Raw genomic sequence first — 26,690 nt, forward strand, 5'->3', positions numbered from 1 at the left:
TGCCAGGCAACACCATCACCAACCAGAGAATCTTAACTATCTCCTCACTGTCAATCAATGGCATTACCATCGCTGAGTACCCCACTATCAACATCCTGAAGGTTACTATTGACCAGAAACAGAACTGGACCAACAATATAAATACTGTGGCTACAAGAGCAGGTCAAAGGCTGGGAGTTCTGCAGCAAGGAACACCTCCTGACTCCCCAAAGCCTGTCCATTATCTACGAGGCACAAGTCAGGAGTGTGATGGAATACCTACATTTGCCTGGATGAGTGCAGCTCCAACAACACTCAAGCTTGGCACCATCCAGGACAAAATAGCCTGCTTGATTGGCACATCCACAAACATTCACTTCCTCCACCGCTGAAGTGGCAGCATTGTGTACCATCTACAAGATGCACTTCAGAAACTCACCAAGGCTCCTTCAACAGCACCTTCCAAACCCATGACCACTATCATCTAGAAGGACAAGGGCAGCAGATACAATACATGGGAATACCACCACCTGGAAGTTCCCCTCCAAGCCACTCACCATCCTGACTTGGAAATATATCGCCATTCCTTCATTGTCACTGGGTCAAAATCCTGGAACTCCCTTCCTAACAGCACTCTGGGTGTACCTACACCACATGGACTACAGCAGTTCAAGGCGGCAAGCTCATCACCAGCTTCTCAAGGGCAATTAAGAATAGGTGATAAGTGCTGGCCTAGCCAGTGATGCCCACACCCCTTGACAGAATAGATTTTTAAAAGTCAAAGAATAAAGGAAGGGGTGGGACCAATTAGGAATTAAAAAAGGGATTTATGTATGGAAGCAGAAAACAAGGCTGAGGTACTAAATAAAAACTTTGCATTTGTCTTTACCAAGGAAGGTGATGCTGTCACAGTGAGCTGACAGTTGAAACACTGAGTTAGAAATTGATAGAGGACCTATTAGAAAGGCTGGTTTGTGCAGGACTAGATAGGATGCATCGGAGGATAGAGGAAAGTCTAAAGGTGGAAATTGCAGAGGCTCGGGTCAAGAGCCAGAGGACACAGATTCAAGGCGAGTGGCAAAAGGACCAAAGGCGACAAGGAAGAATTTTTTTCCTCCTTTTTACGCAAAGTTGTTCGGGTCTGGAATGCATTGCCCATGAGTGTGTTGGAGGCAGATTCAGTGTTGGCTTTCAAATGGAAATTGGATAACTCCAGTTAGAAGTATCTCAAAGCCAGCAACCTCAGGACTGTGTCAGTGCCAGATTTCAGTTTCCTCATTTAATAGCAATTAAAATCGATCCATGGCAGTTTGAAAAATGTCCAGTTTTCATTTGACTGAATTTGAGACTCTATACTTGTATCTGAACAGAAAAAGAACTGCAGTGCTATCGGGAAAAGGCAAGGGATTGGGGCTAGCAGAGTTGCTCTTGGAGATACATCACACAGGCATGATGAGACAAATGGCTTTCTTTGGTGCTATAATTATTGGATGATTCTGTGCAGGTGTACCCGTCTCCCTCGCGTCATGTGCCATCTTGTCCTGCAAGAGAGACTGAAGTGTGTCAATGAATGCTGTGCAATCCGTTTGACTGATGTGGCCATGGTTGAATAGCTGGAATATGTGCAAGCTCTGTGTGGGTACAAGGCTTGGAGCAGCACTAAGTGTGTGAGGGGCAAGGCAAATTACATGAATGCGATGTACAAGCCCTGATTAAGATTGTTGGTAGTTAAGTGATGGGGGTGTAGTGATTCAGCTATGTCGGAGGCTACTGGTGCAGTTGGTAGGACATGGCTTTTGAAGATGCATTCACTGAGCTTGGCCACGTGAGGTAATTGAACTTCTTATAGCACTGCATCCAAGTCCTTCAGGCTACAGTCCTGGCACTAACCACCAGAATCAAGAGCAAATCTGCCAGCAGCTGCAGACTAGTCACAGAGGGCTATCAGAAACCAAGGGTGCGTTTTCTGATATGGAGTCAATAAACAAAAAAGCAGAGAGGTCCATTCTTGGGTACACAATTGTGAGCTGCCGGAGGAGAGTTGCCTAGCCAAATGCTGGTGGAAGGATCCTAAGAAATCTCAAACGTTAGAGGACAGCAGGAACACTGAGGAAAATCAAAGCAAATTCCTGAGAGCTGTGGCACACATTGGTTTGGTCCCAGGGGAAGTGAACGGACCTCAAGATGCTGTAAAGTATAGGGGAACTCTTGGGAGGAAATAAATGTAGAACAAGGAAGTGTGCTATTCAAATTTTTATATGTAAAGTCTAAGTGTTTATGAAACAGTGTTGTTAGTAATGCTTGCTTTGTTTTACTCTTGTACGGTAGAAGTTTTTTTTTATTTAAAATATGAAATCTTGCAGCGTAATTCTTTCAGTTAATAACTGGAGGTTCAAATTTCTTTTTAAAAAATTACTGATCTCCGAGATCGTAACACATCTCAATCCTTGCATCCGTTTTCAGGGACTATCCAATTTAACCCCACTGAGTCATGGTTATGGTGCTGGAGGGAATCATTCAGGATTTTTATGGGGTAGCTTACTGAAGTCCAAGGAAACAATGGACTTTTTTGTCAATGGAAATTCTGTCAAAGTTTCGTATGTTAATTTCAACAAAGCCTGTGGCACAGCGCCATACAAGCAATTAGTCCAAAAGGAGGAAAATATGAAATTCAAGACAAACTCCTGAGGTGGACTGAAGACCGGTTAGACTTGAGGGCAGAATGCAACTATGAATACAGTTGCACCAACGCAGCAAGTAGTCAATGCAGGGGCACTACTGGAATATGCCATTTCTGTACATAAAATAATTTAGAGCTGGGTACAGAAGCAAAATGTAAGCACACTGGGGAGCAAGGGAGTTTCAAACAACAGAATCAAATACCCATGGGATTTGGATAGTTCGAGAAGGTGGGCTGAAGAATAGCAAATGGCTTTTAATATGGACAAATGCAAGGTAATGAGTCTGGGGACAGGAAATAAGTAATGGCGACATAAAACAAATGGCTATAAGACCGAACAGCAGAGAGATCTGGAGTGTTATCAGTGGATAGCTCACAGAAACCAGTAACACAAATTACAGCAGTAGAAAGAACACTAACTTGAGGATTTATAGCTTTTGGGATAGAGTGCAAATCTCAGGCAGTGGGAATGACTATATACCAAGCATTGGGACAAGCACACCTGGAGCATGGTGTACAATTTTAGTTGCAAAACCACAGCAAGAAGAAAATAAAGTTGTTACTTATCTTAAAACATTTCAGTTACAATGATAATTGAGTAGCCTTCAAGAGAACACTTATAAGCTATTATTTAAGCATTTAAAATTATTACGTAATAGGTAAACTGATAGCCAATACAGTAATATTACTCCAGGAACAAGATGATCAAGTGCAAAAAAATTAGAAGAGTGAACAATTTGGATTTAATAAACTCAAGAGGTAATGAACACATAGGATTGTCCAGAGCAGGAATGAAGGTATATGGTTTGGAAATAGTTAATAATAGGATAAATATTTGCAAGTGAGAAATTGAGCGCTGTTGGTTTTGTATATCAGTGCGGTCTTTTCTGGTTGGATACTTTACCAACTTACTATACTTTTAATAAAAACTTACTAGCCTGACACACTAAGGGGGAAAATAGCACTGTAACAGGTGTTATTAGAATTAAGTATAAAAAGTTTCAATTTTCCAGTAATGCTTAAAAGAGATAAACTATAATTTAATGGAACTGAACAGCAGCTGGTCCTTCAAAAGCACAATCATACAACTAAAAAAAAATGTGATGCTCAAGTCATTCTTCCAAGTTTCTGAATAGCTTTCATAATTCATTCAATTTTTCTGGCAGTTGTACAAGTATAACACCTTAAATGGTTATTTTTAATCACTTCTTAAACATGAAGTATTCAGATGAACTTGAATAATCCTTTTTAATAAAATAATCAATAATTTGAGTCAGCATTCTATTTTTACTTCAGAAATTGGAAGTCTAAATAGAACAGTACATTATACTGCAATTTCATTAATTGTAGCAAAAATAGATTACATAGCAGAGAACATTAAATCAACATTTACTATTTCTACTAAAATTAGCAAACTGAGGAAAACAAGACAATATGAAAAACATAATTCATGTGTTATTTGGGACAGGTCCATTTTGGAACCACATTCTGACAAAATCCACATGTGCAGCATTATGCAAATGTCCAATTAAAGGCCATAACAATATATGAGGCTGTAGCTCTATTCAAGATTGACTTTTTTTTTTAAAAACCAAGGCAATCATTATCACTTTCTACATCGCTTCCTGTTGTCAAAAGTCTCTTCTAAACTTAGCGCTTCAACCAAGCCTTCAATCTTCCTCCCCAGACGCCTTTACTTCCCAATTAGCACACACCTGTCTCTTCTGCAAAATACTTATACATTGTTCTACAAGGAGTGCTTTATGAATACAAGCTCCTGTGGTAGTCTCATGTTTAATACTAAAACACAAACAAGTGTAATTCATGAATTTTAACAATTCAAGCAAAAATCAAGTAATCCATAGTCTGCTCTATTTTGGCCCTAAAGACTTGGTTGCCACCTGTTGCAGAGAGTAAATTGCTGAAGTAAATGAACCCAGAGTAAACATAGCAACAGACTGCCTCAGTTGTGATTTTGGGAAAGGGTGCAGAAAAAAAATTCAAAACATGTGTCCTTGACTGGGAGCCCACACATCCTCACTAGCGCATTCGAATGGCTATGACCATTTGTCAGGCTCTGCCACATTTCCTCCACACCCTTCCTCACAGAAGTTAGCATGTAGGTTAAAAGTTTCAAAGGGTTTAGTAAATAGGGTCTCGTATTGTGTTCTAAATTATAGCAATATCAATGGAATTAAATTAATTGAAAGCAATTGTGTCTACTAAGGCAGTTAATTTGTAATTTATTTCTCCCCACTCAAGCCGAGCTCTACATTTAAGAAGTTTCATTTTCACGAAGAAAGCCAAAAGTAGTACAAAATTAAAACATTTTAAGTAAGCTTACTTATTTTTAATTGGAACATCAAGCTGGGAATACAACTGCAGTAGTGCAGCAATGGCACAATAACATTAACGGATGACACCATCATACACATGTGCAAAATGCAATAAGTTTTACGGCTAAGCTAGTTAACTAAATGCAGAAACTATTTTGGTTTCTCAAACGGAATTGAAAATTTGCTTTACTGTCCTCTAATCTTGTATCTTCTTCAAAACAAAGCATATATACCTTCAATATTGAGAGTTAAATGTAAAAGGACTGCAGTTATTTTTTCCCTTCAAACTACAATATTGACACTTCATTTGTCGAAAAAAAACAGAACATTAGATGCTGAATCAGATGAATAATAGTCCTATTATTACTACATCATGCACTGATTTCTCTAATTTGCAGATAAACAGGAAAGATTGAAATCTTAATAATCAAAATCAACATATTGAAAAGAACGCTAAATTTTACAACCCCTTGGGGTCAGGATGGCAGGCAGGAGTGGGGGTCAGGATGGCAGGCAGGAGTGGGGGCCATAATATTGAGTCCCATGCCAGCAGCACCAGTCCCAGCACCTACCCCCATGACAATTTAACCAGCAGTGGGGGAAACATCAGGCAGCCAGCTCACCCATGCACTCACACTACCACTGGGATTTTACCCATGATGGGAGAAGCCCAAGCCTAGTCACCAGGCTGTCCACTGAAAGCTGGCAAGCCTTGGTGCTGGGTTGGGAGGCAGCAGGATTGGGGGGGGTGGGGGGGCCTCCTTGATGAGAACACTGTGCCAATTGGAAGAAACACTCTCCCCCAAGCTATCTGCCCCCTTACCCTTTCCAACCATGCGTCCCCTTCACCTGAGCCTGCCAGCCTGGCCCCAGCGAGACCCTGAACTCAGCACAAAGTCTGACTCCATCGCAGCTTACATCCTTCTAACTCGCTCCCCAGTGGTGTGGCTGGGGCACGAGCGCTGCCGGCCAGTTGATTGGTCAGGAGCTCTTCGGGGCGGAAAGTCCTCATGGTGAGGGGGCAAACGTCCCAGCCAATTAAAGGTTGGTGGACTTGCCCCCAACTTTTACGCCACATAAAAGTAGGCCCAATGAATTCATAGAGGTCCCCATTCAACCAAAGAGGGATGGTGAAATTTTTCTCAAGGCAAAAAGCAAGAAAAATATCATTTATTATAAGTTATCAGCATCTAATACTTCTTGTTGAATATATCATAGGGAGATACAGCAAAAATCTTTTTTCTTCATATTAAAAGGTTCACAGTTGAAGTAAAGGGCATCACAAGTGCATCAGCCTGTATGTTTTCACTTCCTAAGCCAATGTCACCAGCCAATAGTGGAGCTCCATCTTGAGAACGATTATAGATGTACACTTCAGCATTGGTCGACCTTTGCCACTGGGAAGTGTTACAATAACCCAAATTAAGTCCACATTATCAGATGGAAGCTTTCCTTTCAAGAGACCAAACCATGTTAAGCTGGATCACCTTAGTTCAGTTGACTTGTGGCTCCGGGTAAGAAGTTTGAGAGTTCGAGAACCACACCATGAGCACATAATCGAGGTAGATAGTCCAGCATTATACTGACGGAGCAGAGATTTATTAAGGTGCCATTTTTCAGTTGAGACATTAACTTTATACGCGTTTAAGCTGTAGTCGAAGCTAGCGAGGTGGATATCCTGGAAGGATGACATCAAACACATTGTGAAACCTTTTCCATCCAAACAGATCTTTAATCTTATGTAAGCCAGCTGTGGTTCCCTCAACAATTTTGGCAATTGGTAGTTTCAAAAAAAATCCAAATGTCCCTAATCAGAAGACTAGAACTAATTTATTAACTTGACCAAAGTTTGATCATTGACCTACACAGTGACAAGGGGGAAGGAGAATTAGAGCAGTCAATCTACTCCTTCAAAAAGTAGTTCATAAGCAACATAAATAGGAACAGGAGTAGGCCCCTTGAGCCTGCTCCGCCATTCAATAAGCTCATAACTGATCTGCTTTTTTTTGGAATTCACATTTCCATCTACCCCCGATAACCTTTGCCTAACCCTTGCCCAAGAATCTATCTACCTCTGCCTTAAAAATATTCAATGCCCCCATCTCCACTGCCTTCTGAGGCAGAGTTCCAAAGTCACACTACCCTCAGAAAAAATTTCTCCTCATCTCTGTCCTAAAAGGGCGACCCCCAATTTTAAAAACAGTGCCCCCTAGTTCTGGACACACCCACCAACAGGAAACATCCTTTCCATGTCCACCTTGTCAATACTGTTCAGGATCTTGGATACTTCAATCAAGTATACAAGACCCCTCACTCTTCTAAACTCCAGTGGAAACAAGTCCAGTCTGTCTAACCTTTCCTAATAAGACAACCCACTCATTCCAGGTATCAATCTGGTAAACCTCCTCTGAACCGCTCCCATAGCAGCTCCTAATTTTGGACAAAATGAACCAATGACATTCACATACCATAATGACAGTTGGTGGGAAACCACATATAAAAGGTTTCAAAATATATGCTCAATTTAGGGTCACAACATACAATCAAACATGAAATTCTAAGTGGTGTTTGACCAGGCAAGTAAAGGATGAATCTGTCCTTGATGCTAACACTTGGTGCTAAAAGGAGAAATTCTCCATTGCTTGTTTATGGAATTTAATGTAAATTGCCAACTATAAAATCCAAATGGGAGATCAATGGCTATCTATAAAATTGGCCTGCAGTTTGTAGAAAACAACTTCTCTTGTAAACATCACTGTTTGATTAATTCAAGTCCATAGTATGTTGGTGTATTTCAGGCAGAAATGAAATGACTTTTTAAAATTCTTTCATGGGTTATGGGTGTCACTGACTAGGCCAGCATTTGTTGCCCATCCCTAATTGCCCTCAAGCTGGTGTGATGAGCCACCTTCTTGAACTGCTGCAGTCCATGTGATGTTGGTATTCCCACACTGTTGTCAGGAAGGGAATACACATGTATAATTCGAGAACATATGGAAGCAAATGCTTTGATATAATGCAGCAACTCTACCTACTAGATAGAAACCTTCTGAGGAGAGAGTGCACCAAGGGCAAGGGTAGCCAGGGAGAGGGGAGGGGGGTTCAAACCTCAGGTTTTCAACTCAATTCCAGTGCAATAGAGTGCCACCTTGTCATAGCTTGGCTGTCTTTCAGATGAGAAATTAAACAAATGACCCTACTGTCTTTTCCAGTGATCTGGAGGGAACTCAGGTCTATTTAAAGAACAGTAAAGAATTCTAGTATCTCAGCTATCATTCTTCCAAACAGCACCACAGGATATTAAAAAGTTCTTTGGAAACATGATTTCAACTCAATTTTAGGAACATGGAGTATCATGTGGCAGAACCAAATAGTACTCTGAATTCTAACATTGACCAGAGCATTGGGAAATAAGCTATCACTTCTGGATTATCAATATCCATTCAAACAGACTCAACTCTAACAGTTGGATAGAATGACAGTGGCTTGGTTTGATCTGTTATGTAAACATGCTGAGTAAATAAGCCTGTTATTTTCATTTCAGAAGTCCACTGTTCTCTTCCTTATATAAACAAGATGTCAAAATACAAGGTAACTTCCTTCTCCTCTCCCTAAACCTCCCTTAATTTACAAATCACATTTAATACAGCTGTGAACCAAACTTTATATCTGATCATTTGTAAATCACATTACTCCCTAAGCAAAACCTACAACATATGCATTCCACTTTACTGAGTGAGTGAATAAACAAGTGGTTTTTAAAGAACAAGACCAGCCCAAAAGAAATTCCATTATGGCAAATATGCAATCATCGAATTAATTGAGTTAGCAGTTTAAAAGAGATGACTACTTTTTCATAAGGAGGCAAGTTTTAAGAGAAACTTGTTCAAGTTATGAATTTTTCACAATTAAAAAGGTACTTTAACTATAGCAACGCATGTAACCACAACTACTAAATAGCTTCCTTTGTATTTCAAAAGTGCATTCTGCTGCTCAGTTACATCATCTACAAGAACATGCAGGGTCTCCAAACAGCGTTCTTTCATTTCCTACTTGGGTTTCCTTATTGTAGACTATTGCTTACTTGGTGGTGTAGTGGTAATGTCACTGAACTAGTAATCCAGAAGCCCAGGAGAATGCTCTGCGGACACAGGTTTAATTCCCACCAGGGCAGCCGATGGAATTTAAAAATTCAATTAATAAATCTGGAATATAAAGCTAGTCTCAGCGATAGTGACCATGAAACCAGTCAACTGCTGTAAAGACCTGTTTCACTAATGTTATTTAGGGAAGGAAATCTGCTGTCCTTACCTGGTCTGGCCAACATGTGACTCCAGATCCACAGCATGTGGTTGACTCTCAAATGCCCTCTGAAATGACCTCACAAGCCACTCAGTTCAAGGGAAATTAGGAATGGACAACAAATGCTGGCCTTGCCAGCAATGCCCACATCCCATAAAATAGTTTTTTGAAATTATAAACTTTATATCTAGGTGGCTAGTTTGGTATTAAACAAGTGGGAAAGCAGTATTATGCCAACTGCTTCCCGATTGGCTTTTGGCTGCTCTTCAGCAAGTCCCACCTCAAGCAAACAACACTGTTAAGTGGTGCATTATGATGCCAAACAGAAATAAAACACAACCCCTTAATACATTTTCCCACATGCACAGAGGAAATTCACCTGATTTATGACGAGACAAACAAGCAGCCTTGGTCTGGGTGGGATTGTGAAGGGTGAGGTGGATGAGGAACAGAGAAGGGTGAAGGGTACGCATTATTCTACAAATCTACAGCTCTACTCATCACTGCTGGCAACTTCAGTATTCTTTAAAGTATACAACATTCTGGTGAAAATTTAAATGGCATTACTCAACAGGATGCAGAGTAGACTGTTACTACTGCAGCCCCAAACCTTTCAGACCAACCAAATATGAAGAGGGCCCACTATGTGGCAAAATCTCACATCCACCAACATCCCCTCCACAAAGGGCTACAGCCACGTGGTGAACTCTAATTTACAAGTCATTTACAGGTCACAAGTGAAGCACCACTGGACGAATTGACCATGCTTAATCAGATTTTAATATTTATACGAGGAACAGAAGGAAGGTGATTCAACTGCACTTCAAAGCTGAATCAAAAAAAAGTCTAGGGAGAGAATTCAAGTGGTGAAGTTTCCCAGATCATTTCTGCAGCAATACTTTCTCTCACATCACTATATGTGGTGAAGTACAAGTTCAGTTGAAGGCTACAAAGCCATTTGATGAACCAGGGTTAGTGCAACACCCATGTGATGGAGAAAAGTTTAGAATTTACCATGTGCAACTCAACCACTAGCAAAATAAAAATTCTGAAATTCAAAACAAAATCTTGAGGGCACTGGAGACAACAACCAAACCGTTATGAAAATTTGGGCTCAACAGCTTTTGAGGTGATTTTTAAAAAATTCTCTTGCAGGATGTAGGCATCGCTGGCTAGGCCAGTGTTTGTTGCCCATCCCTAATAGCCTTCAAGGGATTGAAAACTTCCACCCTCCCAATCTTCCTTTTTCTCTTCCTGTAAAGATCCCAGTTGAAATGAATTTGGGCCATTTCTACCTGGTGGATTTAGGTCCACCATACAAAGATCAATAATACCACAAATTGGCAACTTCGCAAATCACAAGAATGGTTAGGGTGGGAAATGGAAATAATGTCACATTGTGCACTAGGGGGTGCTCCAAGGCTGAAGTTCAGCCACGTTAAGGAAATAGTGAATACTTACTCATTGCAAAAGGGTTCAAGTCTACAGCACTTGAGTAAATTAGACAATTGTAATCACATTATGTCATGTTAATATCTCAAATTTCAATACTGTTCAAAGCTCTACAGATGCTTGGACATGGTAGGCAATCACAGTCATCAATATTGCTTTATTATTCATGTATGTAACAAACAAATGATGCCTATATTTATATAATTTTAAGTTATAATTGGCTTTTCAATAGTTCAATTGCAATAATCACCCTTCCCACAGAAAATAAAACTTTGCCACTCATGGTATGTATATTAATGATCGCTGAGAAACATTTACGGTAAAATGGATGAGCAATCAGGTTGAATCAGTAATATCTTTCTCCCACCTCAAACCTCCTCCACCACAAGGCAAAGTAAATTGAAAAAAATTACAGAATATCAATTGTTTTTAACAGGTTATTGCTGGAGCTACTATTCACTTTTCATTTTCTGGCTTACGCAACTTTGATGCATGATACGACAGTGCAGGAGCCAATCTTTGGCACATGGAAAATGCAGCTTTCACAAAGACATGGAAAGCTCCAAGATTCAGGTAGGGAACTTTGACTCTGCATCTAACTTGCAGTACTCTCACCTGAATGATTTGAATCAATAGAAAATTGAAAAAGCTGCTGTATTATTTAAATTCCTCTTTATGGAGAATATTAAAATGAGCAACCAATTTCCAAATAAAATTTTAATAACACAATTAGCAATATTTAAAAGTAACCAGAGGATAATTCATCACATTGTGGAATTATGCAGAAAATTTAAGTTAACAACATAAGAACGTGAGAAATAGGAGTAGACCTCAAGCTTGCCCCACCATTCAATAAGATCATGGCTGATCTAACCCAGGTCTCAACTCCTCTTTCGTGCCAGCTCCTCATAGCCCTCAACTCCCCAATATTTTAAAAATCTACCTTTTTAAATACTTTCAATGATCTAGCCTCCACTACACTCTGGGGTAGAGAATTCCAGACATTCACTATCCTCAGAAGAAATTCCTTCGCATCTCAGTTATAAATGAGTGTCCCTTTATTCCGTAAGTATGTCCCCTAGTTCGAGACTGCCCCACTAGCGGAAAGATCTTAACATCTACCCTGTCAAGCCCCTTCAGAATCTTGTACGTTTCAATAAGATCACCCCTCATTCTTCTAAACTCTAATGAATAAAGGCCTAACCTGTTCAGCCATTCTTGATAAGTCAACCCCTTCATGTCAGGAATCAGCCTGGTGAATCTCTTTTGAACTGCCTCCAATGTCAGTATATCCTTTCTCAAATACAGGGACCAAAACCGTACACAGTATTCCAGGTCAACCTCACCAACACCCTGTAGTTGTATCAATACTTACCTATTTTTAAACTCCAACCCACTAGCAATACAGGCCAAAATGAATAATTACTTGCTGCACCTCCATGCTAACTTTTTGCTCATGCACAAGTACACCCAGATCCCTGTGTGCACTTTTTTGGAGTCTCTCTCCATTTAAATAATAGTTAAATTAAGCCATTTATCAATTTTTTTTTTCATGAAACATTGGAAAGAACATTTTAAATCATAGTACTTAACATTGATTTTCCTCCTAGTCTTGGGACAGAATAATAGATGATAGTAATAGGTGAATCGTGTGCCCCCCCACCCCCCACAACACCCCTTGCAGAAGCAAAGTCAGCATGGAGCCAACCCACTACACAATGCACTGTGGTTGGGCTAAATTGGGGCAGTGTGGGACTTCTCCCCTGCCCCCCACAACAACTGTCCAACCCTCTGGACCTGCCAGCCAATCAGATTGACCAGCAGCTCCATCAGCCCTGGCAGTGCCAAGAGTGCATAAGTGGCTGCTGCCAGGACTGCAAGCAGGCGCATGGATTCCAGAGCCAGCTAAGTCAGGGTCTTGGGCATGGACAGTTTGGGCAGTTTAGGGAGGAGGCGGGGGGCAGGGGTGTGGGGTGGTGTGTTTAATGAAGCAGGCGGATAGGAAGAGCACCACCATCTTATGCCCATGCTAACTCTTATGGCATGGGCAGCTTATTATCAGGGTCAATGGGCTTATTAGCCAATTATTATTGGCTGTATTATTGGGGGCGAGCTCAGGAGCAGGCAGAAATGTGGTGGAGTGGGCACCCATCCTGCTTGATGTGCCCCCCCACCCCACTGAAAACAAGCCCAGCGTGGAGATGTAAACTGCAACTCTTGGTGCTACAAGCAAGCTATTCTACTCAATATTAGCACTTCTACACTGCTTAAGTCATACAAGTAGATAAATAGTTAAAGTACTAAGTGGCATCAGCCTTTATGAGCATTGGGCTTTTACGTTCATGAAGTTAGGCATCAAGAGTAATTTGACAAGATGCAACTCAAATTCTGAAGCACAAAAATTTAGTCTACAGACATCCCCCACAGTCCCAGTAACCACCTTATCAAAATACCAATACTCGCCAATGACAATTTGCATAACATTTCAGTGGACTGAATTGTACAGCTAAGTGAGCCAACATAAAAATTTGTAACATAAGAGTAACCCGTAATTTTAATTCATTTCTGCTTTATCCTGTGGCTGTAAAATAAAGTCCTGTTGCTTTAAAAGCCTGTAGGTAAACAGTACATCCATTCCTTCAGATAACGAAAATAATTTCATTGAGCCACTTGTATGGTATACAACTCCTTTAAGTGACTAAGATATATTGATGCAAAAGTTAACTTCAGTTATATCTGTGTTACTGACAGTCAGTTACAACTTTTTCAACACTTCTCAACAGTGTTTAAACAAAATAGACTGCAGCTCACCAAGCTGAAGATAGTTTGCTTAGATGAGCATTTCCAAAGCTTTATATGTGCGTCAAGTGCCATTATCTGCAAGGCTGCTAACCAAGAGCTGGAAAGCAAGATGAGGCTGGAGGGCTACTTGTCACCCAGTGTAGATGCAATAGACCAAAAGTTCTCCTCCCTTGCTGTAAATTTCTATGAGCTTTAATTTTTCCATTCCCCTTTCCAGATCCTCCAGATTCCCACATACACCTACCAGTATATAGGTTTTATATTTTAACCCCTTAAAAGCATTGAACGAAATGTACAAATCATAATTCACATATACAACTTTAACAGTGCCTTAACAGAACTACTCACCAGTAAAGTGACAGAGGAGGTTGTTTGTTCAAGTATAAGCACAATATTTGCAGTGATAGGTGATAGTTTGAGTCACAAGTTACTCAGTAATTTGGACACTAAAGAATAATGCCAAATTTTTGTGTACTCCACATTTCAGTGAACAATATTTTTGTTACTCCTCTGTAACTGCCCCCACCCCTACCAACCCCCCCCAAAACTTCCTCCAACTTCTTCCAGTTACAGTTTTTCAAATTGTTGACAATGGTTTAATTATGGGAATACTCTTGACCACTGTACAAATGCTGTGGGGGCTAAAAGAAAGTGGCAGCCATAAACTTCGTTCCCTTAGAATCATAGAATCTTTCAGCACAGAATGAGGCCATACTAAAGTTGGGATCATTTATGTAAACAAATAAAGCAATGCCTCCAATACAGAGTCTTGGAGGGATCAACAGCATCCTTCTCCAAGCTCTGATTGCAATCTCCTTCTCAGCTACTCACTCAGACTGAAACAAATGGTGTGAATCCTTGGATTTCTATTTGACCCTTGAACTAAGCTTTAACCCTTGCATCCTAACATGACCAACACAACCTCTTTCCACCTGTGCAGCATGCAATCCCTCTGTCACTGAAACACTAATTCAGGGGTGGGGAACCTTTTCCTTATCAAGGGCCACTCACACAGATAAAAATCAGTGGCGGGTGACAAAAAAAATATATAGTTAGCTTTTCTAAAGAGTAAATACAGAAACATTAAACTTACCCTCTGCTTAAATGCCATGGCTGAGTTTGCTTTTACTTAATGAGCCTCATTATGCCTGCTGGCACTGATGATGATGTTGCTACTCGCAAATGGCTTTTCTCTCTCTCTGTCTCTCTCCTTTCCCACTCTGTCTCACCCCCAAACCAGCCCAGGGCACTGACTCAACAACCCAAGGCTCTGGCCAACTCCCAGTCTGAGGCAGCACCTGGACCTGGAGCCTTGGCCCCTTCTCAGCTTGCAGGGGCTGAGCCCCTGTCCTGGGATACCAATGGAACTTCCACCAGTGGATCAAGTATCCTGCTCCCTTTCTCCCCCACCCTGGGTTCCTCACACTTCACCACCCGATAGGCAGCCAGCAGCTTCCCATCACTGCCCTGGGCTCCTACTCCTGGATCTCAGGCCTCGCTCTCTCCCCACAGCCTAGGCCTCTGGTGACTACTGCCAAGGCTCAGTACATGGCGGCGACTGGCCCAGAGTGCAGCACATTGGGGCTGGCAGGGCCACATTTTGAAATCTCACCGCAAGCCAGATGAAAAAGTGCCCTAATCCATCTAGATTCCAAAAAATCGAAAACTTGTCCTGTTTTGCATTCAGTCCCATTTGTCCATCATGGGCCTACACAAGCCCCAGCCCAACAAGAAATTAAACTACTCATTCCTACCAAATTTCTTCATGGCTTTGCTGCACAAGATCTCCAAAAAGGTCTTCAAGTCTTTCTTACCTTTTGCAGCACATTTCAGTTAGCTGAACGACACAAAGGAGGCCATTCTGCCCATCAAGTCCACGCCACCACACCGCAGAGCAATCCAGTCAGTCCCATTCGCCCGTTCTGTCCCTATACTCCTGCAAGTTTGTTTCCTTCAAGTGTCCATCCAGTTGCCTTTTGAAATCATTGCTCATCTCCATTTGCACCATACTTTGTAAAAATGTTATTCCTCACATGCCACTCCCAAATCCACATCTCTTGCCCAAAACCTTGAATCGGTGTCCCCTAATCCTTCTACTAACAGCTGAGAACAATTTTTCCTTACCTACTTTACACAAACCCTGTCATAACCTCGTACACTTCTATCAAATCTTCCCTCAATCTCCTTTGCTCCAAGAACAAACCCAGCTTTTCCAACCTAAGCTTGTAGCTAAAATTCCAATCCCTAGAACCAGTCTCATAAATCTCTTCTGCAGCCTCAAGGACTCACACTCAAGTTTGGCGGCCATAACTGGACACAATACTTTAGTTGGGGCCTAACCAGAGCTTTATACATATTCAACATGGCTTCAATAAAAGCAAAATACTGCGGATGCTGGAAATCTGTAACAAAAACAAAAATTGCTGGAAAGACTCAGCAGGTCTGACAATATCTGTGGAGAGATATACAGAGTTAACATTTTGACTCCGTATCACACAGACTCGAAACGTTAACACTGTCTTTCTCTCCACAGATGCGGTCAGACCTGCTGAGTTTTTCCAGCAATGTGTTTTTGGTTCAACATAGCTTTACTGCTTTTGTACTCAGTACCTCTGTGAAGAGGCAAGATCCCATGTGCTTTGTCAACCATTCTCTCAATACGTCCTGATATCTTCAAAGATCCATGTACATGTACCCCCAGGTCCCTGTCCCTGCACAATCTTTGGAACCATGCCATTAAATCTATACGGCCTCTCACTATCCCTTCTGCCAAAATGTATCACCTCTCATTTTTCTGCATTAAATTCAATCTGCTAGCCTATTTGTGTCCTGTTGTAGTCAATTTGTATCATCCTCACTCTTTGCCAGTTCTCAGAGTAAAAAGCCGTGGTCCAGCACTGACCCACGGGGAACCCCAGTGTTTACTATTTTCCAGCCTAAAAAACCATGACTTGATGTTTTCTGTCCTTAATCCAATTTTTTTTAATCTGAGCTGACACTGACCCTCTTATTCCAAGAGCCACATTTTTTAAAAAATCTGCCCTTTCTGTCTCCAGGTACAAGGCCAGGTAAATGCAATAACTATTGCAAGTAAGCCTGCTGGCTCCAGGTAACCTGGAAGAGGGCGAGTTCCCCAAAGAGACCTCCAATCCTTGCCAGGAAGCTCAATGATCAGGCTGAGATGTACTGGCAACCAAATAGCATATAAACCCCTCTCCCTGGGATAAAGACACCAGCCTGTCCCTGGACCATATGTCCTTGAAATTGGGGAAAATATAACAGGCAAAGCAAACATCTACCAGGAAGCATGATATTGTAATTTTTCACACATTCGCACACAGAAGGGGAAAAAGATCGTTAAACGTTTGCATCTGACCCCATATTCGCATTAAAAATGTAGAAAGCAAAATACTGTAGATCGGAAATGAAAACAAAGTGCTGGGAAAGCTCAGCAGGTCTGGCAGTGTCTGTGGAGAGAGAAACAGTGAATGTTTCAAGTCCAATATGACTCTTCTTTGGTAGAGTTTTTCCAGCACTTTCTACTTATATTCTAGCTTGTCAGAATGAACAGTTTGCACATCGATTCCAATTGAAGAAACCCTCCGAAGCAGAATCGACAACTCATTCTTAAAATTGTGGTAAACCAATCAAAGTGACACTAGTGCAAGCACGATGCTAAGTAAAGGTTATTGCTATACTTTAGTATGGCCAAGAAGCAACCTTTTTTAAACACCATGCACTGGCTTAACAACACAATTACCAAGCTTCTTACCCAAACAATAAAGCAGCACATTATCAAATAAAAGCTAAAAGCTAGCAACCCCTACACCAACCCAACAACATACCAGTGATGATTTGTATGACTGCCTAATCCAGACACTAAAGCACCAATATATCCAAAGGCACTGTTAAATGTTGTGATTCTCAGCAGACTGCAATCAGCCTTGTGAATATTTAACAAGTTAAAGAAAATGACTACACATGCAAATTTTGTCTCTTTGTTTTCCCTTCATCAGGGAGGCCAACCAAAAGTGCTCAGCCTGATCAAATAAAACAAGTTAACCCAAACTGGCCCAACATGCATTGATTTTGGTTTGGAATTTGATCAGCGGTCATTCCAAAAGAGCATACAAAATCATTCTTTAACTAATGCTATCTTTAATTAAATCAAACCAATGTTTGAGTGAAAAGTAGTAGTCCTTTAGCAGCTGAAAGGAAGGAATTCAGTTATTTTCTCTACCAAATCTGAACTAGGTCAACAAGCAAATTTTACATTTATTCAAACTATTTGTGACAGACTTCAGGCAGCAGTTCACTGAGTAAAGGTGCATACAATCAACTGAATCAATTATTCCTTGCTCCCAGTTCAAGTGACTTACTGATCTCAACTATAACACTGTGGTGAAGTACCTGTTCATAAAGATAGTGAGGACAACTTGTCATTAAGCCATGGTCACATTTCATAGCAGCAGGCTAAAAAGCTGCATGGCAAGAGCCTGGAATGTGGCCATCTAGTTACATGACCTGCAGATCTGGTGATGCCTACATGAAAAAGGAGGAAGACCAGAGTTGTGAAGTGGGGCATAAAATAGGCAGCTGATCTGATCCTTTTAGCTTTCCATTCGTTAGGTTCCTGAACAGCAAAATTGAAGTCTTGGAAACACCAATACATCACGTTCACCAAATACAAAATCCGAAAGTACAAGTTTTTCTCATGTGGTATTAATATCAATATTAGAGGATGCAAAATTTAAACTTTTTGACATACAATTTCTCCCCCCTCCCAATTGATGGCCATGGTCAAAAGTGTAAGATAATACATGGCTAAAAAATAGTGGGACAGACAAGATGAACAGAGTTGTAGAGGTTAGGTGAAACAAAGCTTCAGCTTTCTGGGAGGAAAGAGAAGGCTAAAGGAGCTCCAAATTTTTGGGCCCTGGAAATAAAGACTGTAGTTTTTTATTTTCAATAATGAGGAAGCATAGAGAGATTTTTTTTTAAATGAAGACCTTCAGAGAAGCAAGAACTAAGTTCAGAAAAACAATGCATATCGTTGTAACAATAAATGGGGGGGGGGGGGTAGGCACAGCAGGAAGAATAAAAGGTCAGCTATGAACAAGGATTTTCTTCTATCCTAATTCACAATTCTTGTCTACAACTGATCCTTTGTATAACTGTTCGATTTGAACAGAAAGATTCAAAATAAACTGACTTAAATGGTTGTTTGAGGGTAGGGAAAGACAAAGCATTGCCAAAATTGTAACGGGCCTAGTTTGGTTCAAGCTAAAACAATTCAGTTTTAGATGCATCATTGATTGCATTTTTCTAATATTAGTTAATACATGTAGAAGATTTGTTGCTAAGCTATAATGAATGACTTAATATACCATCAAAGCAAATTGAAGTGACCCAGCTTTTATTTGAAGCATTTTTGTCCTGTAAATTCCAACTCAGCCAAGAGGATAATGCAGAGCAAAAAATTTCCATTCCTGACCACTAACCAGTTATAAAGTAAATGCATAAGTACATCAGGCAAGGGCAGACCAGAAGGAACTTGGGCGTGATGTACCCACAGTAAAAGAGACAATGGAACTAGAGATTTTTAAAAATGAAGAAACAAGGAATTCATGATAATTTGTGATCTTATTTCCAGAAAGGTGATTCGTATTTTAAAAAATATATAATCACACTCAGGATTCGTGCACTGCTGGCTAGGCTGGCCTTTACTGCCCATCAGAAGACAGTGGTGAACAGTCTTTCCAAGTTGCTGCACTCCATGTTAGGTAGAGAGTTCCAGAATAAATAACCATGAGGGAGTATATATGTCAACATTAGGATGTGTAATTTGGAGGTGATGGAATTCCTATCCATCTGCCACCTTTGTCTATGTGGTCGAGGTTGATTGTTTGGGAGGTGCTGTGCAAAAGTCTAGCCTACTTGCTGCATGCAGTACATCCCGTAAGTAGTGCGCATTGTAGTCAAGGTATGCTGGTGGTGAAGACGTGACATTTTATGCAAGTGGATGAGAAACTGATCAACAGGATTATTTTCCCTTGAATGTTGTGGAGCTTCGAGGGTTCATTTGGCTGCAAACTTCCATGCAAGTGGAAAGTATTCCATTACACCCCAGACTTGTGCCTTATAGGTGAAGATGCTGTGGAGAGACTAGACCTGAGCAACTCACCACAGAATATCCCATCACTGACCTCTCACAGAGATTGTATTTGTGTGGTTCTCCAGTTTTTTTTTCTGCTCACCATTGCCAACCTGGTGGGGGACAGAGTGATGATAATGTCAAGTAGAGATGGTTAGGTTCTCCAGTGCTGGCACTTGTGCAGCACTAACATTATTTGTCACTTATCAGCCCAAGCCTGGTTGTTCAGATTTTGCCACATGTGGGCATGGACTATTTCATTAGCTAAGGAATTTTAAATGGGCACGAACACTGTGCAGTCAGTAAAAAACTCCACTTCTAACCTTATGATAGAGGGAAGGTTGACGAAGCAGATGAATATAGTTGGGTCAAGGACACTGTCCTCAGGAACTGCTGCAGGGATGTTGTGGGGACTGGAATGATCATGTTGTTGTAGGTCATTCGTTTTCCATTGTACCAGGTATAATTACAGCCTTGAGAGTTTTCTCCCTGATTCCAACTGATTTCAGTTTTACGAGGGCTCCTTGTTGCCACACTCTGGCAAATGCTGCTCTGATGTCTGTCGTTCTCCCCTCTCCTCTGAACCGACTCTGCAAAGTGATTCAAGGATAGAATCCTGTTCTTATGCATTATTTCCAATATTTCCATCCTGATGCTACCCTGTGATTTCTCTCGAAAGTATTTCATGGCATTAAAGATTTTAGCTTTAATAATCAATTTATTTTCATCAGTGACAAAGAAAACAAGGGAACTCTAAACATACTGCACCCATCTCTGACCTTGGCAAGAAAAGTGTCAACCCCTCATTAAAACAGAAGACAAAACACTTCTCTTCACTTTCGCGCAAGTTTTTTTTTTAAGAAAGTTTGTAAAAAGCATACATAAGAAGCTTCCTTCAAAATGGGAGAAAAATAAATGAGAACATATATTTCCATACTTTCACTGGACCAGAGACCAGTTTTATTCCCTTGGTTTTAGTCTAAGAGTTAATGTAGAACTCAAAATAAAATTCAGTCAACTGTATAGTGCTCTGAATGAAGGCAAGAACATGGCAGTAACAAAAGGTATCCAAGTTCACAATCTTAACTAATCACAAAAAAATACAAATTTTAAAATTGAAGTATTAAAGGTGATATCTGGAATCCTCCTCTTCCAAAAAGTCACCTCATGTCTTCGTACTCATGTCATATTTTCCCATGAAGTCAGTCTACTAATGGATAAACTGACTAATATATTATACTGTATGACTAATTCTTTTTCAAAAAAACTTCAATGTAAATTACTATGTGACTTATGTAGTGGCTGGGTCGTCAGTACTGATTTGAAAGGTATGAACATGTTGTTTGAACTACTGTGTGTAGCTGCATTCAGAAAACAAGGTCATTACTCAAAGACACTTGTAAAGTACAAGTCTCATCAAAATTAAGATCCTATAACCCACCATAAATAATGTAGCTATTCTACATTTTATCCCATCTCGAAATTAAAACAGATACATTTTTAAGATGTCCCAAAATTTCAATGGCAAACATTTTCTTTACAGAACCAGCATGACTATAACACTAATCTTCCATTTTCCAACAAACATCGTGCATAAATTTGGAGAATTTTCCCACAAGCTTAGTGTGAAAAGACTAGTCCCTCCCTATACAAAGGGCAGTGAATAGACCCTTTCTTTTAAGGCAGAAACTGTATGAGGTATAGTGAACAAACTCCAAAGGTAACTATGCCTTTCCCCTTGTGCTTTTCTACACGTAGTACACAATGGTTGAAAAAAGTTCAATAAATTCACACCGACCAATCCAGAAAGCATGCCCGAGACAACTCAAGGCTCAGCCAAAAACAAATAACTACACTTATTACAAGAACAGCTGCCAATTTTAAATTCAGTAGTACAGGAACAAAATCTTTAGTTTTCCAAACAATTACAAAAAACAAGGATTGGTACTTTAAGACTTAGGAGAAATATATCAAAATCTTACAGTATGATGTTTAATTTTGAAGGAGGTCAACAATTTCTAGATTACTGAGGTGGTAAGTTGAGATATAATTTCCATATACATTACTGAAGCCCAATGCAAAGGGTACAGTTAACACAGACACACAAACTTGTCTACTTGCCTGATCCTCAAGTTATGTGCATTTTCTACATTAGGACATTTTTCTTCTCCCACCCTCTTTTACACAACATACTCCTGAGTATAATTAGTTATTTGTATCACTTGGTCAGTCATCTGCTCATGCGTAGGGAGTAAGCGAACAATACTCTGAAAAGCTAAATAGAAAATAAACACTGACCCACACAGTGGATGTGCCCAGCACCTCAGAAGAAAAAACAAGAATCCCTCCCCCACTCTCTACAACAGAAAATAAACAAGGATAATGCCCAGGATGACCTAGTACTTTGTTCCTTCCTTTAGGCACATTCACTGAAAAAAGGTCTAAACACACATCTGATTTGACAAGCATTCAGGTTGACAAAGGATGTAGTGAAAGTGAAATCATACCTAAGGCATTCAGAGTCGCTGGGTCAAAGGTCACCTAACAGTACCTCAGATGCTTGCTTCCTGCTGAGTTTGGTTAAAAAGGACTTCTCCTGGAAGACATACCTTTGGAAAAGCATCTTTTGGGTTTTAAATACATATACAAGACATTTTGTGGCCAGATTAGTCCTTTGCATTTAACTGTTGAAGTCCAATGTTCTTTTTCATTGTAACCGCTTTAGTTAAAAACACTAACCTTGTTACAGATCACAAGTTGAAGTTTATCAAGCCAATAGATGTAAAAACATTACCAACTCAACGAGACTTCAATGCAGAAAAAAAATGTTTTCAGCAGACGCAAGTCTGAATATCTGCTACTGACTTTTCACTTCTGATGCCAAAGTTTAATTATAGTTTGGTGGGCAAAATCCCTGTCGGTCCCACAAAATCCAGCCCTTGGAGTATTATGGTGCACTGAGCTTCAGGTTAGGACAATTGGGGATACACAGTGCAGTGAAGTATATTTTGCATCTGGCCGTGCTTGACACTGACACCAAGTTTCAAAAGGCACATGATGCATTCCAATCTCTCGTGCCAACATCCTTTACCTTTAAGAGTGCAAATTTTCAAACAAGTTTAAATAGTCAGACTCATTTATGCTCAAGATATTTTAACAGCTTATCTGGAATCAGAGTGTGTACAGCAAGAGGGTATTCATGCCACTGAAAATCTTGGTCAAGCTAATTTTGTGTAGAAACAGGGATCATCTGCCTTGCCTCTACTTCACTTCATCACGCTGTGATGATGTGGCATTCTTCTGTTCCTTGATTCTCAACTGTTCAATGTCTGTATTATTCAAGTCACATTTCTCAAATTCTGTTGTAAACCCACTTTGCTTTCCCACAAAATGGTTAAGAGGAGATAAATTAGTTCTGTTAGCGCACACTTTCTCAGCACCTGGTGAGTGAAGTTTGGAAAGTAGTTTGCTGATAACCAAAGTATGTATTTCAAAATAGGAAAATAAACGAGGGGGAAATCCCTACCTAGGCACACTTGATTTTAATTTCATAGGAGTGAAAACCCACTCATGAGAAAAGAGAGATGCAGGTGCTATATTGGTAAATGAAACTAAACTATGCGAAGTACTAGATTATAAACAAAATAAAATTTGGATAGACTACCCATCAACAGTCAAGTATAGCATTGAGAGAAACAAACGAATGTGGAATAAATGTCTTTCAGTAAGACTTGCCCACAACTGGGTGTTGCAGACTGGCACATTCCAAGATCCAGGACTAGGTGCTGAGGGATGCACTAAAGCTAGGGGCAGCGCAGCAATAGCTCAATGGGAAAAGCTATCTTCTAGGGCATTTCAGGGGCTGGAAAATAGGTTGTACAAACATGTAATGAATATTGCAAATATTGTAAATTGTATTCTAATTGTAAATGTAGTGAGTAACATACAGTATAGGAACAAACTGATTTGGATTGCACCTTATGGAATGTCAACTTTGAAAAGTCATGTAATTTTTAATAAATTTTATCTCTAAAGTATATTTTTGGAAAATAATTTGCAATAAAGAATTACCGAATTCTGAAATCTCCAATTGTACAAACAAAACTGAAAGCCAATTGCTTTAACCTGGACAGATTTAAAAAAAAGCTACCCTAGTGGGCAGACAGAGCATACGCACACACTAGGGAAAAAATTAAAGATTTATGACTGCTCCAATAGGATTAGCGGTACAGAGCAGTCGTTTAACACTATGTGCCACAATCAGTTAACTAGATTTGTTTTTCTGCAGATGGCAGGGCAAGAGTGATTTAAACGGATGTAAAAACACTTTAGATTAAAAAAATGTTCCCTGCGCCCACCGCATTTGTTACCTGTGCGCACGTCTTGCACAAAAACCACCACCCAACACAAACATGTTCATTCTTCCCCCTCCTCCACTTAGCTTCTCTGCAGGAGCTTCCAGGCGTCAATCTAATCAGTTATTAACGACCGCTACACCCCTCCCCAGCACACATAAGGGAACGACACACCGAGACGAAACACCAGGGCGTGCATGTCGAGGTTAAAAAACACAAAAAAGGAGACGGGAATACCAACTGCCTCCATTCCAACCTCCAATGTGATTCCAAAATAAAATCTAAACGGCTTGGATTAAAAATATGAAGTGCCTTTAACAAATTATGCCCGTGCAAAAACACAAAGGAAAGTAACCTTACTGCAACCATGGTAAATAAATCTCTCCCAGGAGATTGAAGCAGACAGAGGGGGCTGAAACTAACACCATTGCTACCTGCACAAGTTGCCATTTGCTGCAGCCTGTCAGCTCGGCTCGACACGACAATCAGGAATCGCTTTCTCCTGCCGAAAGGAAATACTTTGCTCTTTTTAAAATTCCGCTTCAATCCTACATTGCGACTTGATTTCAAAAAGCATACATTGAATAAATATGCAGGCGCCAGGTTTTCTTGCCATTTTTAGCAACGTAGCAGTCCCATTTTTCAGGTAAACATGTTTACATCGCTCTCCCTCCCTTCTCTCGCTCGCTCGCTGTGGCAGGCGCACATGTCACAATTTCGTCAGCAGGAAAAGCCCATCAACTTAGCATCAACCATTGGGGCAAAATATTTTTTTAATGTAAAAACAAAATTTCTTAAAATTATTCCGAAGGTACACATTTTGTTAGAAAAATAGATTTTTCAACTGCGTTTTAAAATGTGGTCAATACATAGGAAAATACACAAACGGCATTAAAATGCGGAGGGGATATGCTATCACACCGTTAGCTTGTATTTCCTGAAAGGGGAAAATTCCCTACCTTGAAATAAAAAAGGTAAAACCATTGCAACTCTAGGACTGAAATATAACCGACACCCCTAAGCAGGCACTCCTCCCTGCAATCACCTTTTAAGAAACAAAACGCACACACGCTCACAATAAAAGTTTAAATAAACAAATGTAGAAGGGAAAAAAAAATGCAACTCCCTCCCGGCTGCAATGTAAATGTATTCCTTATATAGCTTTTTCAGCCCAGAGTCCGAGTCAGTGAAGCGGGCCAGAGGCCCCGTAATTCGCTCAAACCGTTACCACCCAATTCGGCACCAAACAGGTACCACAGCGAAAAGACAAGCGTCTGAATTCAACCTTTTCCTTAGCATAATGTGGAGGGAGGGGGAAATAAAAACTTCACCAAACTGTTTATGTTTACACCGGAGAAAGGAGGGGGGGGGGAGAGAGAGAGGGAGAGAAAGAGAAATACCTTCAAACAAAAAAAGTCTCGCTTCCTCTTTTAAACACTTTTAACTCTTGACTGCGTCAGGTAATAAGTTCATTTTAAGATTATGGTGTACTTCAGGGAGACAATCAATCAATCAATAAATAAATGGTGCGTTTGACCCTCCTCGCCAGAAGCACTTTACATGAAAAAAAAAGACAGCAAAGTGCTGGAGTTTTTATATATATATATATTTTTAAAATGAAAAGAAAAGGAGTATTCTCTTGTCTAATTCGCCCTGGGGTCGGCGAAAGAAAAGAGAGAGGGAGGGAGGGAGGAGGCTCTGACTGAGCAGATAAAGAGCTGGGAGGGAGCGGCAGCACATAACGGTCCAGGGCCATGAACCGCTAGGCGACGGACCAGAGAGAGAGAGAGAGAGAGAGGGGGGGTGGCCAGGGAGCAAGAGCAGGTAATGATCCCACACCGACAAGAGCAAGAACTGCTCGCCTCCCAACTTTAACCGCACTTTCCTCATTTCCACTCTCCCTCCCCCCTCCCTCCTCAAAACCACCACAACCAAACTCCAAGCAATAATAATCATAAAGCCCCGCAACTGGGACGGATCTCTCTGTGTCGAGTTCCCGATTTAAATCGGCCACTCTCTCTCTCTCTCTCTCCCTCGCACAGCCGAGTTTCTCCGAGTTAAGTTTTTCTTTTGTTTCTTCTCTTTTTTTATCCAGCTTCTCTTCACCCCCCCTCTCTTCTCCTCAAACACTTCTTCCCTCCCTATCTATTCCTACTCCCACAAAGTAGGTAAAGGGGAGGGGGGGGGGGAAGCGAAGGAGGATTGTGAGAATTCCCCTTGGCCCAGCCTTTACCCCCTCCCTTCCCCTCCCCCAGCCCGATGCAAAGCTCACCGTTTTTCCTCCTCGGGTTTGCCTGTTTTCTGCGCTTACACCTGGGGCCATCCGCCATGATCCGCTCGCTCTCTCGTTTCATTGATAAGCGCTGTCAAATTCCAGGACGCGTGCAACCACCCCCAGCCTTCTTTGCGACACTTTATTTTTTTTTTTTGCGACACACCTACCTTTCCACCGCCCCCTTTGCTCCTCGCGCACCTCCCCCCACCTCCGCGAGCTGCGGGCAGCGGCCGGCACGCGGTGCTTACTATGGGAACGGCAGGTTGCCCTGGAGATGGTTCCTCCCCCCACCGCCCCCCCCTCGCTTCTCAACCACCACCACCATCATCATCATCATCATCACCACCACCACCTC

At 40.9% G+C, this 26,690-nt stretch overlaps 1 protein-coding gene across 3 annotated transcripts in view; it reads right to left on the minus strand.

The window, feature by feature from the left end:
* The window catches only part of zeb1b (zinc finger E-box binding homeobox 1b), a 189,144-nt gene extending 162,673 nt beyond the window's left edge, over positions 1-26,471 (minus strand). The window contains exon 1 of one of the 3 annotated variants that reach the window (XM_078537704.1): positions 26,333-26,471. In XM_078537704.1, the coding sequence (XP_078393830.1) occupies positions 26,333-26,414 (82 nt within the window). In that variant the 5' untranslated portion in view covers positions 26,415-26,471. Of the gene's footprint in view, positions 1-24,494; positions 24,756-26,332 lie in introns of those variants that run through there. The other 2 variants (XM_078537712.1, XM_078537719.1) reach the window with 2 other exon arrangements.
* Between the last annotated feature and the right edge of the window lie 219 nt (positions 26,472-26,690).

Source organism: Cetorhinus maximus, chromosome 3, assembly GCF_964194155.1.
Source record: "Cetorhinus maximus chromosome 3, sCetMax3.hap1.1, whole genome shotgun sequence".
NCBI classification, from domain to species: Eukaryota; Metazoa; Chordata; class Chondrichthyes; order Lamniformes; family Cetorhinidae; genus Cetorhinus; species Cetorhinus maximus.